General features: G+C 39.7%; 2 protein-coding genes across 4 annotated transcripts in view; one reads left to right on the top strand and one right to left on the bottom strand.

Annotated features, from left to right (window-relative positions):
* Positions 1-12,986, top strand: part of dctn1a (dynactin 1a) — a 19,003-nt gene extending 6,017 nt beyond the window's left edge. Inside the window, exons 5-30 of one of the 3 annotated variants that reach the window (XM_046843007.1) lie at positions 648-665; positions 1,864-1,887; positions 2,046-2,099; positions 2,614-2,778; positions 2,902-3,099; positions 3,205-3,409; positions 3,578-3,656; positions 3,971-4,130; positions 4,341-4,445; positions 5,114-5,305; positions 5,422-5,538; positions 5,628-5,780; positions 5,899-6,059; positions 6,148-6,316; positions 6,448-6,516; positions 7,392-7,604; positions 8,099-8,260; positions 8,335-8,466; positions 8,636-8,761; positions 9,200-9,342; positions 9,451-9,617; positions 9,831-9,961; positions 10,696-10,888; positions 11,005-11,078; positions 11,183-11,272; positions 12,527-12,986. In XM_046843007.1, the coding sequence (XP_046698963.1) occupies positions 648-665; positions 1,864-1,887; positions 2,046-2,099; positions 2,614-2,778; positions 2,902-3,099; positions 3,205-3,409; positions 3,578-3,656; positions 3,971-4,130; positions 4,341-4,445; positions 5,114-5,305; positions 5,422-5,538; positions 5,628-5,780; positions 5,899-6,059; positions 6,148-6,316; positions 6,448-6,516; positions 7,392-7,604; positions 8,099-8,260; positions 8,335-8,466; positions 8,636-8,761; positions 9,200-9,342; positions 9,451-9,617; positions 9,831-9,961; positions 10,696-10,888; positions 11,005-11,078; positions 11,183-11,272; positions 12,527-12,664 (3,438 nt within the window). In that variant the 3' untranslated portion in view covers positions 12,665-12,986. The remainder of the gene's footprint in view (positions 1-647; positions 666-1,863; positions 1,888-2,045; positions 2,100-2,613; positions 2,779-2,901; positions 3,100-3,204; positions 3,410-3,577; positions 3,657-3,970; positions 4,131-4,340; positions 4,446-5,113; positions 5,306-5,421; positions 5,539-5,627; positions 5,781-5,898; positions 6,060-6,147; positions 6,317-6,447; positions 6,517-7,391; positions 7,605-8,098; positions 8,261-8,334; positions 8,467-8,635; positions 8,762-9,199; positions 9,343-9,450; positions 9,618-9,830; positions 9,962-10,695; positions 10,889-11,004; positions 11,079-11,182; positions 11,273-12,526) is intronic. The other 2 variants (XM_046843008.1, XM_046843009.1) reach the window with 2 other exon arrangements.
* A 916-nt stretch (positions 12,987-13,902) lies between these two features.
* On the bottom strand, positions 13,903-21,434 carry epdl1 (ependymin-like 1). Its single transcript, XM_046843015.1, has 6 exons — positions 20,740-21,434; positions 19,928-19,962; positions 19,560-19,694; positions 18,352-18,538; positions 17,466-17,553; positions 13,903-14,555 (listed from the first exon to the last, which is right to left on the bottom strand). Exons 1-6 carry the CDS (start codon positions 20,813-20,815, stop codon positions 14,438-14,440), a joined length of 639 nt encoding a protein of 212 aa, XP_046698971.1. The 5' UTR covers positions 20,816-21,434; the 3' UTR covers positions 13,903-14,437.
* Positions 21,435-21,445: the final 11 nt, after the last annotated feature.

Genomic DNA, 21,445 nt, shown 5'->3' with positions numbered 1-21,445 from the left:
TGTGCCGTATGTAGTTAAATGGAATAAACGAAGCGTTGAATTTTTGTAATCGAATTACACGAGTTACTCCAGGGAACGTTACAGCCCTCATCTATAGTTAAGTGTGCTACAAATAAAAATGTATTAAATTAAATTGTAGCGTTACAGTGCATTTCAATAAAGCGTTGTTGAATTTATGCAGATTGACTGTGTCTATTTGCCTTTGTTTTGTGTTTTTTATCTAAAACCTGAATGCAATCTAACAGAGTTGCTATTACGGTTTACACTTCATCAACCTGCTTCTTTTGAACCGAATCGAAAGTTTTAATTCTTTTAAGTTGCGTGTAGAAATTGCTCATGCGTCTATTCCAGCCATTACACTTGAGGATGCAGAATATTAATAGTTGTATGACATATTTAAGTGGGAAGATGGAAGTAACAAGGTGCAATGACAGTAGGCGTTTTCTTATTATACCTTATTATGAGATCATTAGACTTTGCTTTAGTATTAAACGAGGCTTCATCAAGGTTTTCTGAGTTTTTTGAGACATTTGTTTGTCAGCTTTATGTATTCAAATGTATCACGTGGTTGTAATTTGTACTTATACTGACACATGTTCTTCCTCATGTATGTATGTGTGTGTCTGTTCGCTAACATGATGTTAAAGACTCCAACTACAAAGAAGGTACAGCTGTTTTTAATGTAACATGGTCACTGGCTTTTGGTGTCATCTCACTCGGTTTGCTTTTCCATGGAATGGATCCACAACTCTCATTCGTTTTGAATCTCTTCTTCCTCTTTTTTTATTTTTTTATTTTTACTGTCCTTTTTTCGATTCACTCACATTGACTCTGTATTTTGTTTCATCGTTTATGTTCGGAGTCATGTTTTCATTGCAGCGGTGCACGCATCACCTTGTGCATCAGTGATGTTCGGGCAAAAATCATTTTCAATTTTAAGTACCAATGATGTTGCTATATTAGATAATAAATATTGTGATGCTGCAGATACACAGAGAAAGTCGAATACCTTCCTACTAGGGCTAAATATTGTACCTGAGCTGCTTCTTCATGTCAGAATGAATAATGTTGCTCACTCTTGTGTATTTTTCCTCTGAAATGTCTGTTCTTTTCCTTCCCTCTTTTCCCCGGCTCCTCACTTCCTCTTTCATGCTTGGGTTCGTCACTCGTGCCTTCCTTTTTTATTTTTATTTTTACTGTCCTTTTTCGATTCACTCACATTGACTCTGTATTTTGTTTCATCGTTTATGTTCGGAGTCATGTTTTCATTGCAGCGGTGCACGCATCACCTTGTGCATCAGTGATGTTCGGGCAAAAATCATTTTCAATTTTAAGTACCAATGATGTTGCTATATTAGATAATAAATATTGTGATGCTGCAGATACACAGAGAAAGTCGAATACCTTCCTACTAGGGCTAAATATTGTACCTGAGCTGCTTCTTCATGTCAGAATGAATAATGTTGCTCACTCTTGTGTATTTTTCCCTCTGAAATGTCTGTTCTTTTCCTTCCCCTCTTTTTCCCCGGCTCCTCACTTCCTCTTTCATGCTTGCGGGTTCGTCACTCGTGCCTTCCTTTTTTTATTTTTTATTTTTTTAAACTTGCACTGTCTCACCCATTTCTTTTTTTTTTTTCTCACACATCTCTCACACATTTGTTTTTTTTTGACTGCTCTTCACTTGTATTTTCTGTTTCTCACTTTTATCTTCCCTAATTTTTTAATTTCTTTCTTTCTTTCTCTGCTATTGCGTGCCTCTCTCTCTCTCTCTCTCTCTCTCTCTTTCTTTCTCGCTTTTCCCTCCAATCCTCCCCTTTCCCAATCCCCTTTCCCTATTCTTCCCACCGATGTCTCCTCCTCCAGGCCGTTGTGCGCCGTAGTACCAAGGTGAGCCTAAACACAGCAGCAGGGACTCGTGGGAAATGTCACTTTTACAATAATTCACAAGCACATGTGGTCACCTTTAGAACAGTTTGAACCTCACCAGTGCGGCTTATTACCACCTTGAGTGTACAAGCTAATATGCACTCTGTATTCATGTACAGTGGAATACTCCGGGACGTCTCTCCTACTCCAACTCCCTCCCCTCCCTCATAATGGTACGTCCGAAAGCCCCAAAGGTTCCCCATACGTCACCTAATGTGGTGGTAGAGCTCAGTCCTGGAGGTGCTACATATAGACATGCCTTTAAATGTCTAGAAAATTCACAATGATGGGAAAAAAAATTACTTGTACTCATGATTTCCCCATGACTGAGCTATGTTTTTTGTTGTTTTTTGGAATGTTGCACTGAGCAAAGTGGGTGGCTCTTAAATCTTATGCAAAGTCAATCTCTTCACATGGAACTGTTTTTGATTTTTGTTTGGTTTTTTTGCTGTTCTGGTGGCACTGTGGGATTTTATTTAAGCTTGTATTCAACACAGAGGAGGTCAAACTCATAGACAGGATTTAAGCTTCTGGTGCACTGTGGAGAAGATTTGAAATATAGTCTTTCTTTTTATTAAACTGTATAAATTACGATAAATAGTACAAATATGCATTTACTCCTTACTACTGCTTGTCCTTCCCACCTTCTCTGTTCTCCTCATCTGTCTTTTTTTTTTTTCTAAACAGACTGGTCGTCCCTCTGCCACTGTCTCAGATCTCTCTGGATCAGTCTTGGTGGAGAATGAACCTGCCACTCCTTCCCAGAGTGCACTCGGGGCTCCCATGATGCCACAGCCTAGCAGGGCTACTAGTGAGACCCCCAGCAGCACTGCTGTCTCTATTTCCAGCAAAGTAAGAATTGGTGTGAAAAAAAAGGCAAATGGCAAAGCGGACACACTCTCGCACAGAAAATAGCTTTTACGTTTGAATTAATACCTGATGGGTTAATTCATTTTCTCTCTGTCTTCATCTCAGGAGGAGGAGGCTCTGCGTGCTCAGGTGAAGGATCTCGAGGAGAAGTTGGAGACTCTGCGTTTGAAGCGGACGGAGGACAAAGCGAAGCTGAAGGAACTCGAGAAGCACAAGATCCAGCTGGAGCAGCTGCAGGAGTGGAAAATTAAAATACAGGAGCAGCAGAACGAGCTGCAGAAACAACTAAAAGAAGCCAAGAAGGTCTCTCACACACACACGCGCACACACATTCTACAGTGTAATTTCAGCCAATTTTCTGGACCTGCCCTATAATACAGGCTGATGTTAAGATGTAAAAACATGCAGGAAGCGCGTGAGGCTCAGGAATCTAAAGACCGCTACATGGAAGAGATGGCAGACACGGCAGACGCTATCGAGATGGCCACTCTGGATAAAGAAATGGCAGAGGAACGGGTCGAGTCTCTGCAGCAAGAAGTGGAGAGTCTGAAAGAGAAAGTGGAAGAGTTAACCATGGACCTGGAGATCCTTAAACATGAGATTGAAGAGAAAGGTGGGATGCACACATGCCATTGTTTAACACTGATAAGTGTAAATGCGACATGTCATCGGATTATTGTGTGAGACCTGACTCCATGAAGCACTCTAGGATGAATAAATTGGACAGAGCAGTTAGGTTTGACTTTTTTGTTATTATTATAATTTTTTTTTTTATATGCAGGTTCAGACGGCGCAGCTTCCAGTTATCAGGTGAAACAGCTGGAGGAGCAGAACGCACGACTTAAAGAGGCACTGGTCAGGTGAGCATTTTGCAGTGATTCAATAATGCCATTCATTAGCATTTGTTCCGATGGTGTTAAAAGCATATAACTTTTTTTATCTTATTGATTTATCATGTGTTTGGTATGAACGCTCAGCATCCCATCGTCTCGTCAAATCTTTATTTATTGATTTATTTCTTTTATTTTTATATCTCGCTTTTATATGGGATTTCATCATCCAAATTCTTCAGTTCGATTCCTATTTATTTCCTGCTGCATCTTTTGTGTCTACTATTAAACACAGAGTTCCAGATCACATTGTTCTGACAGCTTCTTGTTGGTTTTGTACCCAGGATGCGTGACCTGTCATCATCCGAGAAGCAGGAGCACGTGAAGTTGCAGAAGCAGATGGAGAAAAAGAACTCTGAGCTGGAGACTCTGAGAGTGCAGAAGGAGAATCTACAAGAAGAGATGAAGCAGGCCGAGGCCACCATCTATGAACTCAAAGAGCAGGTCTTGTGAATGAGCCTTTTACTACAGACACATCGATACACGTTTTGGTTTGATTTTATTTCCCACCCTTATGATTTTGCAGTTATTCCTACAGATATTAAATGCTTTCAATATTGTGCTTGCACACGGCTTTAATTATATGGTTGGGGAAACCTCAAACTTGTTCAAAAGCACTCAATTGATGTAAATTAAAGGTACAGTGTACTCTAGGTGGATGCTGCACTGGGAGCAGAAGAGATGGTGGAAACTTTGACTGAGAGAAATCTAGATCTGGAGGAGAAAGTGAGAGAGCTGAGAGAGACAGTCACCGATTTGGTGAGACACACTGCACAATCACAATCTCTCCAGCAAAAAGGTAGACGGAAAATTAATGAGTGTAAAGCATAATATGTACTAGTGGTGTAACGGTACACGTATCTATAAAGGGCCCCCTCACAGGCACATTAAACATAGACTGCAAGTTTGATTAGTCTAATCGGTGCACTCTGTTCCAGTGTGCGCATGTTCGTGTATCTATATATCTGCATGTTATTATTAATTAATTTCTGAATAAATAAGTATCTTGTGTGTTTGTTAAATGTAGATGCTAATGTTTGCAGAAAGTAAAGTAGAACATATATTTAAAAAAATAAATCTGAAATGTAAAGAACACACACATCTGTATTACCCAAATGGGGTCTGTAATTTTCGTTAAACTATTTAATTTGTGCTTATTTAATCGATATAATAGTGTAAAAGTGTAAACTGTTGTTTAGAAATGTTAATAATAATAAAACAAAATAAAATAATTTCTTCCCTCTATCAAAATTGAACCGAATCATGAATAAAAAACAGAGGTATGTACCGAATCGTGAATTGTGTACAGTTATATCCCTAATATGTACAATGCATATATAAATTAAATGCTGAAAAGCATATGACATTAAGAATCCATGTTCGTAGCATGTTCGATCATCCTCTGACTCATGGCATCTGGTCCATAGGAAGCAATCAATGAGATGAACGATGAGCTGCAGGAAAATGCGCGAGAGACCGAGCTGGAACTGCGCGAGCAGCTGGATCTGGCAGGAGCTCGAGTCCGAGAGGCCAACAAGAGAGTGGAAGCAGCCCAGGAGACTGTGGCTGATTATCAACAGACTATCAACAAATACAGGGAGCTTACCACTCACCTTCAGGTCAGACATGGGGAAGTCCCATAGAATCAGTAAATTAAGATTTCGGTAAAAGAATTTTAGTGCCGTTTGACTGTTCTATTGCTCTACTCTTAGCCATTTTCTTTTCTCATTAACAGGAAGTTAATAGAGAGTTGACCAATCAGCAGAGTGCCACAGCTGAGCAGCTCCAGCATCCTCCTACCGAGCTCTTCGACTTCAAAATCAAATTTGCGGAGACCAAAGCTTACGCCAAAGTACTGCTTCCTCTTTGGATCCAGCTCTGATCGTATACGTCATACATATCGTGTAAGTCACACAGTTTGTATATGTTCTTGTTTTGTAGGCTATTGAAATGGAGTTACGTAAGATGGAGGTGCAGCAGGCCAACAGGCAAGTGTCACTGCTCACATCGTTCATGCCTGACTCTTTCCTGAGGCACGGAGGAGATCACGACTGCATCCTCGTGTTGCTACTCATCCCCAGGCTCATCTGTAAGGTACAGCAGTGTTAGGAGTCTTAATTATGGACCACCATCAGGATTGCTGGAGTATTTAGCACAGGAATGTTCCTTCTATTTGTTGAAGTTAAACATCATTTCCTCTGTGCTTATGCAGGCAGAGCTGATCAGTAAACAGGCCCAGGAGAAGTTTGATCTAAATGAGAACATTACAGCGCGCAGTGGGCTACGTGGATCAGCAGGAGAGCAGCTGAGTTTTGCCTCAGGACTTGTGTATTCCCTCACAATGCTACAGGCCACACTGCACAAATATGAGCAGTATGTATTGCCTGCATTAAAAGCTTTTTTGCCACCTAAAAATAAATAAATCTAATACAGTTTCTCTCTGTTTCTATTCGGCTCTCAGGGCACTAAACCAGTGCAGTGTGGACGTGTTTCAGCGAATGGGAACCCTGCACTCTGAGATGAGTGTGCACGAGCGTTCTCTTGACTACCTCATTGAGCTACTGCATAAAGATCAGCTAGATGAAACTGTGCAAGTGGACCCTCTCACCAAGGCCATTAAATACTATCAGGTACATCCAAAGTGATTCAATGCTTACTGATATTAGATAATGTTTACACACAGAGGAGTTAAGGAAAAATAGTAATTCTGCACGTCCTGCCATAAACTAACTTGGAACTTTGATGTATTTTCTTGTTCAAGCAACTGTACAGTATTCACCTGGCTGACCAGACTGAAGACTGCACTGTGCAGCTGGCAGATCACATTAAGGTACATGCAGAGTAAATTTAATAATGGCACCTTTGGTAACACCTGTGAAGGAAAAAAAAAAAGAGCCAAGCTTTTTTTTTTTTTTTGCAACATTTTTATACCAGATAAATTACTTTCAGCAACATGTTTAACACCTGTATGATGTCATTCCAATACCTGTACACTATGTTTTAGCATAAACCTCTCGATTTAAAAAAGTGGGCTTTGGGTAACACATTTGTTTATATATAATTATTAATAGATGCACTATACTTTTGCTATTTAGAAAGTGACCAATAATTTGTGACCGATATTTTCTATGTAGATTGATTTCTCTTAGCTAAACTGTTTCTCAAGCGCGTTCTCTCAACACCACTGCTGCTACAGGAATATGAATTGCGGTATATAAACACTTCCTGTCCTGAGAGTCACATAGAATATAAAATAGCATGGCAGAGGTAAAGCTACATCTTCCTAGAGACAAAACAGGAAAAAAAAAACCATGGTTTTATTTCTTTTTTAAATGCACTACAAAGGTCTGTGTGTAAAAGGGCCAGAAGTCAGAAGGTACTTGAGTAAATGTATGATTTGTTGTCTGTCTGAACCAAAGAAATAACAGTGAAATATCTGTACCATGATAAATTGCATAGCATCATATTCTTTTCATTACATAGTATTGTGTTGAATCAAATCGAAATCGGATCGAGCTGCGTATCGTTGAATATGCATCAAAATGCGAATCGCATTGGCTTCAGTTATGAAAATGCACATCCCGAATACATTAGCTCCCCCAAATAGCAACTTTTAATGATACCTGCAGCGACACCTACAGTTAAAATGCACCTGTGGCAACACGTACATAACCATAACAATTGTTTCTGTGTCTCTCCCCACAGTTTATCCAGAGTGCTCTTGACTGTATGGGGGCAGAGCTGGGGCGCCTGCGTTCCTTCCTGCAACCTGGGCAAGAAGGTGCAGAGTTTGCATTATTGCTAAAGGACCTGGATACTTCCTGTGGAGACATTCGTCAGTTCTGTAAGAAAATACGCAGGAGGATGCCTGGAACTGATGCACCTGGGATACCTGCTGCACTCTCATACACTGTGCAGGTGTGTGTATGTGTGTGTGTACATATCCATGTCTATGTGCCTTGTATCTACAGACGTCGATGATTTTTGGATCTTTTTAATTAATCGGCTTCGGCGGAATGTGCTGCAAAGTAGGCTAATTATTAGTGCAGGTACGTTCTGTGCTTATGTGAGAGAACATAACTTTCCCATACCAGTAGGTGGCAGTAGTCTGTATTCGGCAATCAAACAGAGAAACCGGAAGAGCTAGAACTGGAAATTTCTAAAGCAAGCAGTGTTTACACCTGCCACGATCATTACTTAGTACTAGTAGCTTTTTTCAATTATGTCTTCTATGTTGCAAAAACAAGAGCAACAATAACATGTGTGTTCCAAAAAAGAAAATCCAAAAATTCATCATATATCAGTCATAGGCTACCCTGATTTTTGAACATCGCCATTGTTCAGATAAAAACCCATATCGGTCGACCTCTACTGTTATTTATAAAAATTCTTGTGCATATCTGTGTTTTTAGGTGGGTGAAGCCCTGGCGGAAATCAGGAAGCAGCTGGGTTGTGTAGTTGCTGTGCTTCAGGAGACCGCAGCAGCAGGAGCTCAACTCATCTCTACCCTCTCAGAACAGGAGGGGCTCGGTGCACACACACTCGAGGATAGAGTCTTTAAAGCAGTAGAACAGGTAAGCTCTTTTTTTATTAATGTAACGCTGAGTTGTGCATGTTAGTAACAAAGTGTGCACGCGTGTGTGTGCAGATTTATGGTTCTCTTGACCAGAATCCCCGCGAGTGCCTGCGCCAGTCATGCAGCGCTGTCATAGCAACCATGAACAAGATGGCTACTGCCATGCAAGAGGGAGAGTATGATTCTGAGAAACCGCCACGTGTGGTAAGATACACAGACGCACACAAAGTGCCCTGATAACTTTTGTACACCTTTGTGGTCACAAACATCAGAATCTTCAGCTACACTCTTGTTAGTTTGGTCCTATTATGACATCAAAAATCCTGCCCATAATCTTAATCTGTGCTGGTGTGTGTGTGTGTGTGTGTTACAGCCTCCCCCTGTAGAGGTGCGTTCTGCTGCTCTGAGAGCCGAGATCACAGATGCAGAAGGACTCGGCCTCAAACTGGAGGACAGAGATACAGTAATCAAGGAGCTTAAGAAGTCCCTTAAGATCAAGGTGCGACACGAAACCCTGATACAAGAAATTTTTTTGTACAGAATAGGGGTGTAACGGTAGAAATTCATGATTCAAGTATAATAATAATAATAACAACAACAACAACAAAAACACAGTGACAACACACAAAAGTGCGAGGTGGAGACAAACAAACTGGCGGTTTATCACTTAATGCGTTCCTGAGGAAACTCAGATTTTAACTATGTTCTGCACGTTAAAAGGGATTGCATTCGGTGCACATGTGCACATCTATTGTTTTAGAAAAACAATAGATGAAACCTGCTTGTTACCATGTTGATGCATTAAAATTTCTGTTACGTTACAATCCTGATTTTAAGTGAAAATGGCAGCTTCTCTTTTGAGCCTCTTAAAAGATTATTGCAAACTATGTGGCCTTCGGTTTATTATATTGTCTGATCCTCACCGTCTCTCTTTCAGGGAGAGGAGTTAAGTGAGGCTAATGTGCGCCTGAGTTTGCTGGAGAAGAAGTTGGACACGTCTACTAAAGATGCAGACGAACGAGTTGAGAAGATTCAGACCAAACTGGATGAGACGAACGCTGTGCTGAAGAAAAAGGAGAAGTAAGTTTTCTGTGTTGTGTGAGCATGTGCGTTTGTGGTTCTCTGTAAGAAACTACTTTTTCATCTGTTTGTGTGTGTTTCATTCATTGTGTGTGCACGCACATGCAGAGAGTTTGAGGAGACCATGGATGCACTGCAGGCTGATATTGACCAGCTAGAAGCAGAGAAGGCAGAGCTTAAACAGAGGCTCAACAACCAATCACGGTTGACCATTGAAGGGCTGCGTGGAACACCAGCTTCTGGCATCGCCTCTATTGTCACGGGAGGCACTACAGGTAACATGCTTACCATTAGGATAGATAATATAAGCAGGGTTAATATCTAAACCAACTAATGCCACCTCTAGTACTAAAATAGCATGTTGGTAAATGAAAAAGCAATGCTAAGGCCACTGTGACTAGCTACAAAATCTGATGACATTTTATGGGCTTAACAGTCTTTTATCAGGTTAAATGTATTTGATAAGGTGTATGTGTGCATGCTCACAGGAGGCGTCAGCACTGGTATACCAAGTGTATCAGGTAGTGTGCAAGTGGTGGATTCTCCTCTTCTGAAGCAGCAAATGGATGTTCAGAGGCTTGCGATCAAACACCTAAAGAATGAAAACTACAGACTGAAGGTGAGCAGCATATGGTCTAAATATAAGGAACTAAATATGTCTGGGAAATGTGTGTCAATGCTTTTTTTCATATGGTGAATGAATCAGATCATATATGAATCAGAAGAATTGTAAAGGAATCATTGTATTAGAGTCAAAGAACTCCAACTAGGGATCATCATAAACAGTTATAGATTTTCTTCTCATCTTCGAAAATTACAGAATCATACACTGACCAGGAATAACATTATAACATTATGACTAGTGATTGGATGACCCTGATTATCTCTTCATCATGGCACCTGTTGGTTGGTGGGATATATTAGGCAGCAAGTGAACATTTTGTCCTCAAAAGTGATGTTAGAAGCAGGAAAAATGGGCAAGCGTAAGGATTCGAGTTTGACGAGGGCAAAATTGTGACGTCTAGACGACTGGGTCAGAGCATCTCCAAAACTATTAAAAGTGCTCCAAGGAAGGAACAGTGGTGAACCGGTGACAGGGTCATGAGCGGCCAAGGTTTATTGATGCATGTAAGGAGTGAAGGCTGGTCCGTGTGGTCCGATCCAACAGACGAACTCCTGTAGCTCAAATTACTAAAGAAATAACTGTTGATGCTCGACGGGTCAGAAGTGTTTTACCAGTAAAAAGGGGGACCAACGCAATATTAGGCAGGTGGTCATAATGTTTTCCTGATCGATATAGAATCAGTGCAATAAACTCTTCACATTTACTTCAACATGGACTTTTGCTCCCAGGCAGAGAAGATGAAGTCCCAGCTGGCGTCCCTTCCTCCTCTGAAGGTGCCCAACATGGCCGGAGTGATGAAGGATGGTTTGCTGAGTGACGGCGTTTCCGGAACGCTGTACCGGAAAACAGACCTACTGATGAGCAACCTGCTGAAGATGAGTGCTGGCGTCAAAGTGGTTGACATCACAGGAAAAACACCTGGTGGGTGTGTGTGGGTGTGTGTGTCCACATATCCATCTAGCCACTTAAACACATTTTTAACTTCTACATATTTACTTGCACGTATTGTATTGTATTTTTTTTCCCTCAATCCGCAGTAAGTGCCAGTGCTCAGCTGTTAGAACAGACGGCTAGACTCCAGTCTCTGAGTGACGCCTTGGACAAACTAAAGGTCAGAGTCATAGACACACAAAAGGAACAATGCAGTTTTTTTGCATATATAAAATTCTCAATAATTGTATTAATTTGTCTTTTTTTATTCCTTCACTATCTCAGAATGAAGTATCCGAACATGTAGTAAACCAACAAGTGGGCGCTCGAGTTCGCTCCGACTTTGCCACGTTCCCTTCATTGACTTTTGTCAAGGTGACACTTTTCTTTCAACCCTCCTGATTCTGTGTTTGTGAGGTCATCAATAATGACAAAATACTCACTATAATCATACAGCAGGCATATGGATGTATAGAATTTAAATAAAAATGATCTAAACAATATGGACAAAAGTTTATGGACACCTGGCCATAAGATTGATAGGTACTTTTTGAAAAATTTTTTAGATGTTCCAGTAGGTTTTGCAGTGTACTCGTGGAGATTTGTGCTCATTCAGACACAAGGGTGTTAGTAAAGTCAGGTACTGACGTAGGTGAGGTGAGGAGAGGAGGTCTGGGGTGCAGTCAGTGTTCACATTCATCCCAAAGGTGTTCAATAGGGTTGAGGTCAAAGCTCTATAGCAGGAGATCTTCCACTCCAACCCATGTGAGCCATATCTTCATGGAGTTGTGGTAACAATAACAATCACATATGGCCGAAAAACAGGTGTTTTGATACTTTTGTCTATAACAGAAGGAGTGTAACAATACACAAAATTTTTGTCGATACGTACCCCGGTTTTTAAGTCACGACTCGGTTCAATTTCATTACAGTTGGGGGGAAGAAATGCAAAACACCAAATTTCTTGTTTTATTTTTTAATGAATGTTTATTATTATTAACATTTGTGAACATAAATGTATTTAATTTTTTAAAACAACTTTAAATAAAATACCTGCTTGGTTTAAATAAAAAAAAAAATTAAATATATAAAAATAAAATGGAATGAATCAAACTAACGCAATACATTTTTTTAAATTGTATTGATTAAATTGAGTATATTCATATCGCAAGAGACACGATTTGTACTGCGCATGTGCAAGATCTACAACTTCCTGTAATGCAATGTTTTACTACAGTAGCGATATGGAAATATACTCAATTTAATCAATACATTTTAAATAAAAATTTATTTGATTTATTTCATTTTTATACATTTTATTAGTGCGAGTGCGAGGTGGAGACTAAGCAAACGTGCGGTCCGCCTCACAATGTGTTTTTGAGAAACATTTTAACTATCACACGTTTCACACGTAATACAGGAATTGTATTTGGTACACATTTGCACTGAACTGGAAGTACGGTACTGTAACAAGTGTACCGTTACACCCCTACGATATAGAATGCATCTGTCTAGCCAAGCTTCTAGACATTTTGTGCTTTTTTTATATATATATATATATTATTTCTACATTTAATCTACAATCAACAATTAATTTTTTTTAAATATTTGTCTGATCCTGTCTTCCAGGCGGAGGGGGAGAAGAAGTGTGGTACCGTTCTGGTGGGTAAAGTGATGATCCCGTGCATTCGCGGTAAAGAACAAGCCCACTCTCTCGTCCTGACGCAGCCACAGCTTCAGCAAGTGCACCACCTCCTAATGACCTAAACGCTTCATTTCACCGAACCACCTCAGTCAGGAAAAGACTGCTCCACCTATCAGAGACACCCTTTCATAGCACTTCCTGTTTTCTCTCAGGAACTTCAGTCCAGGCTTTCAGATATTTTTTTTTTTCCCAAACCAAAGAGTATCAATTTCTGTTCAGTAGGTTCAGGTTATTCACTGTTAAAGGATATTCAGGCTCTGCTTGTAGAACCGTTTTCTACTCTTCTTTGTCATTATCTTTTGAACGACTTCATTCTGGAGAATTTGTATCTCAAAATAAAATGTCACATGGTATAGGCAAAAAAATAAAACACTACCACTATAATTATTGCTACTTCTTACTTCACTTCTGATGATTCTCGGGTGTCATTTTCTTGAATATAAAGTAGTTAGAGATTCTTATGCAATTTTTATTGTCCACAGCAATTACAAATACAATTTTACAAAGAAAGTTTCGAATAGATAAAACTATATCCGTAATAATAGATAGTAGTTCCTCTGTATTTGTACATTTGGATTTATGCAATTTTTGACTAAGCGGTTAATAAGCGTGCTCAATTAAGAATAGTATTCACAAGGGATTAACAAGAATATTTTTCACTTTTGATATCAATATGAGTGGAGTGCTACCTGGCTTGTCTTTTTCACTTTAATAATTACAAGCAGCCTGTTTGCCATAATTCTCTTTCATTCATTAAAAGTTCAAATAATTAAAATGAATAAATGCTGCCATTAGTCTAAGGTTAAAATTGGTGCATATTTGTGGGGGGTTTTTTTTTGTTGGTTTTTTTTTTTTACAATTAATGTATACAGAGGAGAGCATTAAACGCCTAGTTAAGATGATCACATAGAAATTCATTGCTTTACTTGCTATTCTCTTAAACACAAAAGGACCAAATTAATACCAGTCTGTATCGCTGCATTTTCTAAATTCCCTCTCGTGATCCGTAACGACCAGGAACTCGTTAATGACTTCATAAACAATTTTGCTAAATTCACTAACAAATGATTTGCTTTATATATCATTATGGATTGTTTGTACTGAATTCAGCTCTTCCACTTTAATATGTTCTTGACATTATTATTGTTTATTTAAATGTATTTTGCTGGTATAGAAGGAACAGTGTTCATACCCTTTAACTAATGACTTCATTTCATTTAAGGCTTGTTTGATGTTGATCCATGTGATGCAACATTTCACATTTTTTGCATTTGAACTTCAATAAAAGTTGACAGGAAAATGAATTCATGTATTTCTTTATTGATAGATGCATATCCCACGTGTGTATATTGTTAACATCGTCACCAGTAGTATTCATATATGATTCACACCAGAGCTCAGAGTACAATACATTTGTTACAGATGAGTCAAAGTATGAACCATATTGGCTCGGAAGGAAGTGCTGAAGGAATTGAAAAGCAATCAAGTAATACTCTAGATTTGTATACAAAGGATCAGGTGTTAAATTGGGAATTTAATCATGGAATCATGCTAGTTGTTCAGTTTTACTGATGTGACATTAGTGTATCGTTGGCTACCATATTATCTAGGACAGATGAAGGGTCACCAGCACTATTAATCTGTTTAGGTTACACCAGTTATTCTGATGTTATCTGTTAGGCAGAAGACAATCTGAGCCACATATGTTTTCTATTTGTGTGTTGAATACATCTTTATGATTGGAAAGGCATAATGTCATTACTATAAGGATGTGTATGTGAGTGTTTTTTTTTTTTTCTGAAAGCTGTGTGTTTAAGTCATAAGAAGCATTAGACTCAGAAGAAAGCACTGAAGAAATCTCCTTCCTCTCCTGTTTCCACTGTAGCATTCTTGCAGAACCCCGGAGGGATAAACACAGCGGGATCCTTAATCCCACGAATGTTGTTAAAAAAGCTGAAACATTTAGATTAAACAGGATTTAAGTCCATTCCTTTGGAGTTACACAATGGAACAGATTAACACAAGCAAACTTTAAGTGTGGATGTTACAATATCAAGCAAAGCATTTTCTCTTTCATCATCTCATGTTCGAATGGATGAGTCACACAATCAATAGGGGTTACAGACTTCAATTTGCTAGGGCGCCCCCGCGTTTCAACTGAGTTATTTTGTGCCACACGGACGAGAGCTCCGCTCACATTCTGAAAGACAAAATCTCATCCATCCTCCAGAAGGGGGTGGTTCGAGTTGTAGCCTCGTTATTTCCTGGTCCCGAAAAAAGATGGTTCTCTCCATCCTATTCCGGATCTCAGAATGTTGAACAAACATATGAGGAAATACAATTTCAGAATGCTATCACACTCTTGTACATTCGATAAAGCAGAACGATTGGTTCTGCTCGATCAATCTGAGCGATACTTTTTTTCATATAAGCATCTATCCTCCACACATGAGATTCCTTTGCTTCGCCTACCAAGGTGTGTGTTACGAATTCAAGGTCCTGCCGTCCAGGCTTGCACTGAGTCCGAGGACTTTCTGTATGTGTGCGGAGGCAGGGCTTGCGCCGCTAAGAAGAGCAGGTCTCAGGATCCTGACATACATAGACGATTGGCTGTTTATAGCCAATTCAAGAGAGAAAGTGATTTAAAACACTGCCCGTGTGCTCGCGCACATCGCTGCGCTCGGTTTTAGAGTCAATGTGAGCAAGAGCAATTTTACTCCCGCTCAGGAGGTCATATTCTTGGGTTTGGAGCTGGATGTGCGTGCGCCTGTCACGGAAGCTCATTTCCTCCTTCATGAACTGTCTCTCACGGTTCAGGGAAGGAGCGAGGGTACAGTATCACATGTCTCAGATTACATGGTTTTATGGCTTCGGCTGTCCATGTTTTGCCTCTAGGCCTTTTGAGAATGAAGGCTTTCATGGAGTGGACCTTATCACTTCATCTTAGTCTGTTGCACGATCATTGCTGCTATGTCACGGTGCCGCGGGCGTGCATGGCTGCACTGCACCACACCATTGGAGAGGCACGGAGGTTTAGGCGCATCGGACCCCTCTCAGGTCGATCTTGTTGCGGAAAGTGGTAACGACAGATGCCTCCTTAACAGGGTGGGGAGCCACACAGGAGGGCAGATAAGTGAATGGTGTGTGGCCAAATGCACTTCACTCAGCCAATATAAACTATTTAAAACTCCTTACTGTGTGGAAGGTTTTAAGGCATTTCCTGCCCCGCTTGCACTGGCATCATGTGCTGGTGCGCTGCGACAATATGACAGCTGTAGCACATATCAACTGTTGAGTGAGGATGCGCTCCTCCAAGCTTCATGCTCTAGCTTACAAGCTGTTGGTATGAAGCAGGTGGCATTTTCTGTCGTTACGGGCGACTCACGTCCCGGGCATTCTGAACAGGGGCGCAGACCTTCTGTCGAGGGGGAATCCACTCAACGGAAAGTGGCGGATCCACCCTCAGATAGTGGGGCTGCTGTGGGAAATTTTCGGCGGGCGGCCGTCGATCTCTTTGCCTCGTGAAAGCGCCCACTGTCCTATGTTCTTCTTACTACAGGACGAGGATGCCCCCCTTGGCATGGACGCACTGGCTCATCCATGGCCCATCGTACCGCTCTATGCATTTCCTCCGCTCTGCCTGATAAACCCAACCCTGGCCAGGGTGGTAGTACAGGATTTGTCTCTGATCCTCATAGCACCCAGGTGGCCTAAGGCACCGTGGCTGATACCGTAGATAATCCTTCTTCTGTACGCAGAGCCATGGCCCCTCCCATTGCACACGGAGCTCCTGGTCCAACCGAACAGGGAGATCAACCATCCTCACTGAATGTGAAAATGCCAATGTGAAACGCCATTATGAGACAAAACATAAAGGTTATGAACAAACATACCCACTCAAATCTGAAGTGAGATCAGAGAAAATAAGTAGTCTCAGAGCCACGTATGACCAGTCCACCAGGATCCTGAGCCACACATTCACTGCCCAACAACATGCTCATGAGTGTTCTCTCAGAGTTGCTTGGAATTTGGGTCAACACAAAAAGCCATTTACTGATGGGGGGGTTGTCAAAGAATGCATGATTGCAGTAGCTGAAACAAAAACAAGAGCTTTGTGATAAGCAAATACCCATGTCAGCATCATCTGCTACAAAGAAAGGTGAAATATTAACTCAGGATGTGGTAACCCAGCTAGTTGAAGCCATGCATAGGGCATCATGTGTAGGCTTAGCTTTGGACATGTGTGACAATGTTTAGATGGTAGTGTATGTCAGCTGTTTGTGTATGTCAGGTTTTTCAATACAGACCAGACAGCATTCTGTGAAGAACTGTTGGGTGTCACTCCCCTTCAGACCAGTACAAGAGAAGAAGACATCTACTTTTCCTCCCTTTATTTTATTTTTCTAAAATAAAAAAGGTGGTGCCTTGATGGCCATCCTCTGGCTTACAGGGCCTCGCTGTAAGTGTATTGTGCAACCGGGGAGTTGTCTATATATCCCATAGGTGGAGTTCGAACACGAGATGATGAAAGAGAACAATAGGTTACTGTTTGTAACCCCGGATTTCTGTAGTTTGCCCCGCTTGCTGAACGAGAAGCGAATATGCTCACTGAGGAAAGTTAGCGTGTGCAGGTGCTTTATGCACTCGGGTAAGGGGCGTCCCTTACCTGCCATTGGGCACGTGCTCCTGTTTGTCAAGCCAGACTTGGTGCAATTGGATGCTTCTGCAGAGGTCAGGTACGGATGCCCTTCCCATAGGTGGATCTCTCCACTCGATGTTTCAGAGAACCGGGGTTACGAACAGTAACCTATTGTTTTTCTAAGTACATGAAAAAGGTGTATTAATTCTGTATATACTGCTTACTTGGTTACAACCCAGCCAGTCTTTGGCCTGTTGAAAAGGACAGTGACAGGAAGGCAGCCAAACTCAGTGAATGTCAGAATATAATTGCCTAAGGAAAAAAAAAACTGCTGTTACAGATGGCAACTATTTAAAATGTTAGCAAAAATATCAGAAATTATTAGCACACTTCAAATATCTCAAGTCTCAAATCACAAAATACATACAGCATCTTTACTCCACATACTATTTATGAGTGCTAAAATTGTTAAAAAAACACTTCAACCACAGTCATACATGATTGCTCCATCCATTTTAGGTGCAGATCATATACACAAAAAAATATGAAGTGATAAGATTTTAAGTCATTGCTCAGAATTTAAACAAAAGGGACAGTTTTAACATATTTCTCACAGATTAACTCTCAGCTAGCTAGCATACCAGCCTCAAGCCTTTTCACAAACATTTCAAATTCTTCATGAGGATAGAGTGCCAGAGCCATAGAGAACTTCATTTCTATTTATACATTGTGGCCTACAAACATGGCTGCCCACATCTACACTCCTTAATAGCACAAGAACTCTGTCAGGTTTACCATTAATAAAACACCTGTGTTCAATTACACCTGCACCTACATAAGCAGACCATGAAGACCTCAGAAATGGTTGGTGTATTTGAAGGTATGTGCACCAAACTGTTTATTCTAGTGGCATCTTGCTGGTTTTGCAATTGATTGTGTGTGTACCCATTCACAATTTATTTAGTTTACTTCTGTATTTCAACAACAAACTTGTCAACTCACACAATATACTAAGGCTTGTAATGAAAGCCATTAGGATTTTTCACTCAGTAGAAAGTCAGTGTTAACACCTATCTTGGTTGAAAGTTTCCCTTGGTGTACTGTATATACCTTGGTCCTCTGCTGCCTCTCCAGTCCATGAGTTGACAAGCAGACCTTCTCCAGGTGCTGAGAGACTCCCTAGCACTACCTGCCCAAGGAGAGTAGCGTTGCGGGGGATTTTCATCGGGTGGAACTGGGATGTCAGTTGGCGCTTTTCGCATGTCTTGTTTTTATAGTCGATCAGGTACATCACATGCTGAAGAGAGAGAGTGATCAAGTTCCTCATTGGGGTTTTATTGCCTCTATTACATACATGCTCCAAAATTAACATGATACACAATAAGAGGATGTGTGCTTGTTCACTGATTTGGTTGCTTCCTTGTTTCGGTGTGTGATTTTTTTTTTATGATTCTGACACTTATTCTTATAAAATTAATACAACAGTAACAGTAGTTTTACTCAGATCTGTATGTTGGTACTAATCCCACCTCTGATAATGTGTTAGTGACCTTCAAAATGTTTACAATAGGCATGTTAGTGGGATAGTGCCCTTCCTTAAGGTAAAATGAATGTGGTGATTATGGAGGTCCACATTATACTTAATTTTGTATAAGTGCTTGACATAATAGCAAAATAACTGAAATTGCTATTAGGCAGGTATTTTGGTTGCTTCACTGACAATGGTCTGAGTTAGTTCATAGTTAGCCAATTTTTCCTCCAATGAATCATACGATATGTGACATTAGCTCAAGAAGCCAATGCAAACAAGGGCTGTTGATTTCAGTGATGGGAAGAGTATCCATGGTATCTGTAGTCACCACTCATGGGATAGGTGGTACAGTAGAGGTTTGTTGGTGTTAAGGGATATAATTAGTGTTGTATGTAATATACTAAATATTTCACTCACAATTACTTTAAATATTTAAGCCACAAATTGTGTACAAAATATATAAGGCTTAAGTATTCAGAGTAATTGTGAGTGGAATATGTAGTATATTACATACAACACTACTATATATATATATATTTGTCAGTATACCTATACTAGTTATAAGATTCATATTCATATTAGTTCATATTAATCCAACAGATACAGACTGCTCAGAGAGGAAGTGAGATGACCTAAATTGATATTTGGGAAAGTTTTTTCCTCATTCCTCATTTCTCCCACAATTTAATCCTCTACTTGAGATCAACATTGATATATAAAGTGTGTGTGTGTGTGTGTGTGTGTGTGTGTGTGTGTGTGTGTGTGTGTGTGTTTGTGTGTGTGTTACCTCTCGATAGAGAAGCAAAACATTTTTAACAAGTGTTTGATTCTCATGATGAACAAGCTCTCCGAAGCGGATGCGCTGGAGAATAGCGTCATAGGCATACTTCCCATATGCAAAGTACCCGCCATTTTGAGTTGTCTGAGGAGCACAGAAAGTGTAAGAAATAAGAGTAATAAAAAATAAACATAAATAAAATAAATGAGGTAGTCAGGGATGAAAGTAGATTATAGCATGTTCTATCTTACTGGTAGGGATTATGAGTTAAGGAGAACTGATGTACAGTTTATTGGCTCATTAAATGTATTGGTTATTAAAAAAGAATATTGAAAGAGGAAACGATGCTGAAGGAATAAATAGATTTCAACACTTACAACACTGAGGTGTCCTTCCAGGAGAGGTGGACTTCCTGTAAATAAAATAAATAAATACATTTTATTTCCTTTCCTCAACCAAGAACAGCTACTGATATGAATTACTGAGTGTGATTAGAGAAAGAGTATTCAAAGGCCATATTATATTATATCTCATCATAATTACTTATTTTATAACACAACTTACTGGCATCGTCATCGATTTTCTATCCTTACAAAGCTCCTTAAGATTTGTTCAATATAAGAAAGACATAATATCTTAGAATAAGACCTGATTATAAATACTGTCCCAAAGTACCTGAACAGTAACCTGGACCAATCAAAATTAGAAAAAACAAACAAACAAAAAATGTCTAATGCAATTCCTTTTTAATCATGCATTCAGTTTAGGTGAACCTGTGCCAATTATAATCTAAGCTACCTCTCAGCTCAAACTAGTTCGTCATTGTTTTTCAACCTCTCTCACCAATAAGATATGCGTTAACACTTTTGCGCACTATACTGCGTAAATTTTTTAAATGATTCTGTAAAAAGGAACATTTTGAATACACAAACTGCCCCGTGGGTAATGATGTTGTTTAGTTGATTACTAAAACATTGAAAACATTGGTGCCAAAAGTAAGTCTTTGAATAAAAAAAGAATAATAATTAGTATGTTCATATGTACCTGGTAAAGAGACCGATTGTGTTCCTTCACACACATACCTATGTATTATTTTACAGAAAATCAGGATGCCAAAATTGGGATTTTTCAAAAACACCCTCTAGTACATAGATGCTGAGGTTTACCTTGATCTGAGTCCAATACTTACTGCATGGATGAGGCCTCTGTGCCAAGCAACCTTCTGCCAAAAACACCAACAGAGCACAACACACCCAGAGCTGCATATCTTTTCACTTCAGGGCTTTCACTTGTGTGATTTATGCTGCCTACTCCCTTATATATAGTGCCGCTCTAACATGAGCACACTGTAAACACTCTCCAACTTCCTGCTTTTCTATCGCAACTGTACTCAGTGTGTTGAAGGTTACTATATGTCGCTGTGTATTATTACAATATTGTGACCTTTCCTTGCTAATCAAGGGTTTTTAGATCAAAATGTAATCAAATATGGTATGACATAAATAAAATATAAACTCGCAAGGAAATATCACATGCTGTATGTAGAAGGAATATATGCAGATTTTCATGTGTCATGCTTACACAAGACTCATGATTTAAAAAACATATAAGTTATAAGTTAGATGCATGTGTACATTACTAACTGCAGAACAATGATACTTTGTGGATTTCCATGATCTAAACCTAAGCCTAACTTGTTACTTTTTGTTTTTTCCCCCCATCTCACGTGTTAATCTCATGGAGAAAAGAAAAAAAAAAAACAGGTTTTAAATCCACTCGTGACCTGCTTGAAAAATGATGCCGGAATAACAGGAATATCAACATTGAAACTTGCATGCACACACATACACGCAAAACATTAATTAGCTGTAAACATTATTTATCGTAATCTCCTA

Source organism: Silurus meridionalis, chromosome 28 (genome assembly GCF_014805685.1).
Source record: "Silurus meridionalis isolate SWU-2019-XX chromosome 28, ASM1480568v1, whole genome shotgun sequence".
In the NCBI taxonomy this organism is placed as follows: domain Eukaryota; kingdom Metazoa; phylum Chordata; class Actinopteri; order Siluriformes; family Siluridae; genus Silurus; species Silurus meridionalis.
Note: the sequence above shows the minus strand (reverse complement) of the source record. Positions and strands in the feature narration are given on the sequence as shown.

Bases quoted from the DNA above. Each gene is read 5' to 3' on its own strand.
- epdl1 (XM_046843015.1), bottom strand. From the start codon at position 20,815: ATGCAGCTCTGGGTGTGTTGTGCTCTGTTGGTGTTTTTGGCAGAAGGT. The intron at 19,695-19,927 runs GTAAGTGTTGAA...TGTGCTCCTCAG, and splicing joins TGGAAGGACACCTCAGTGTT to ACAACTCAAAATGGCGGGTA. The intron at 18,539-19,559 runs GTAACACACACA...CTCTCTCTTCAG, and splicing joins TTTTGCTTCTCTATCGAGAG to CATGTGATGTACCTGATCGA.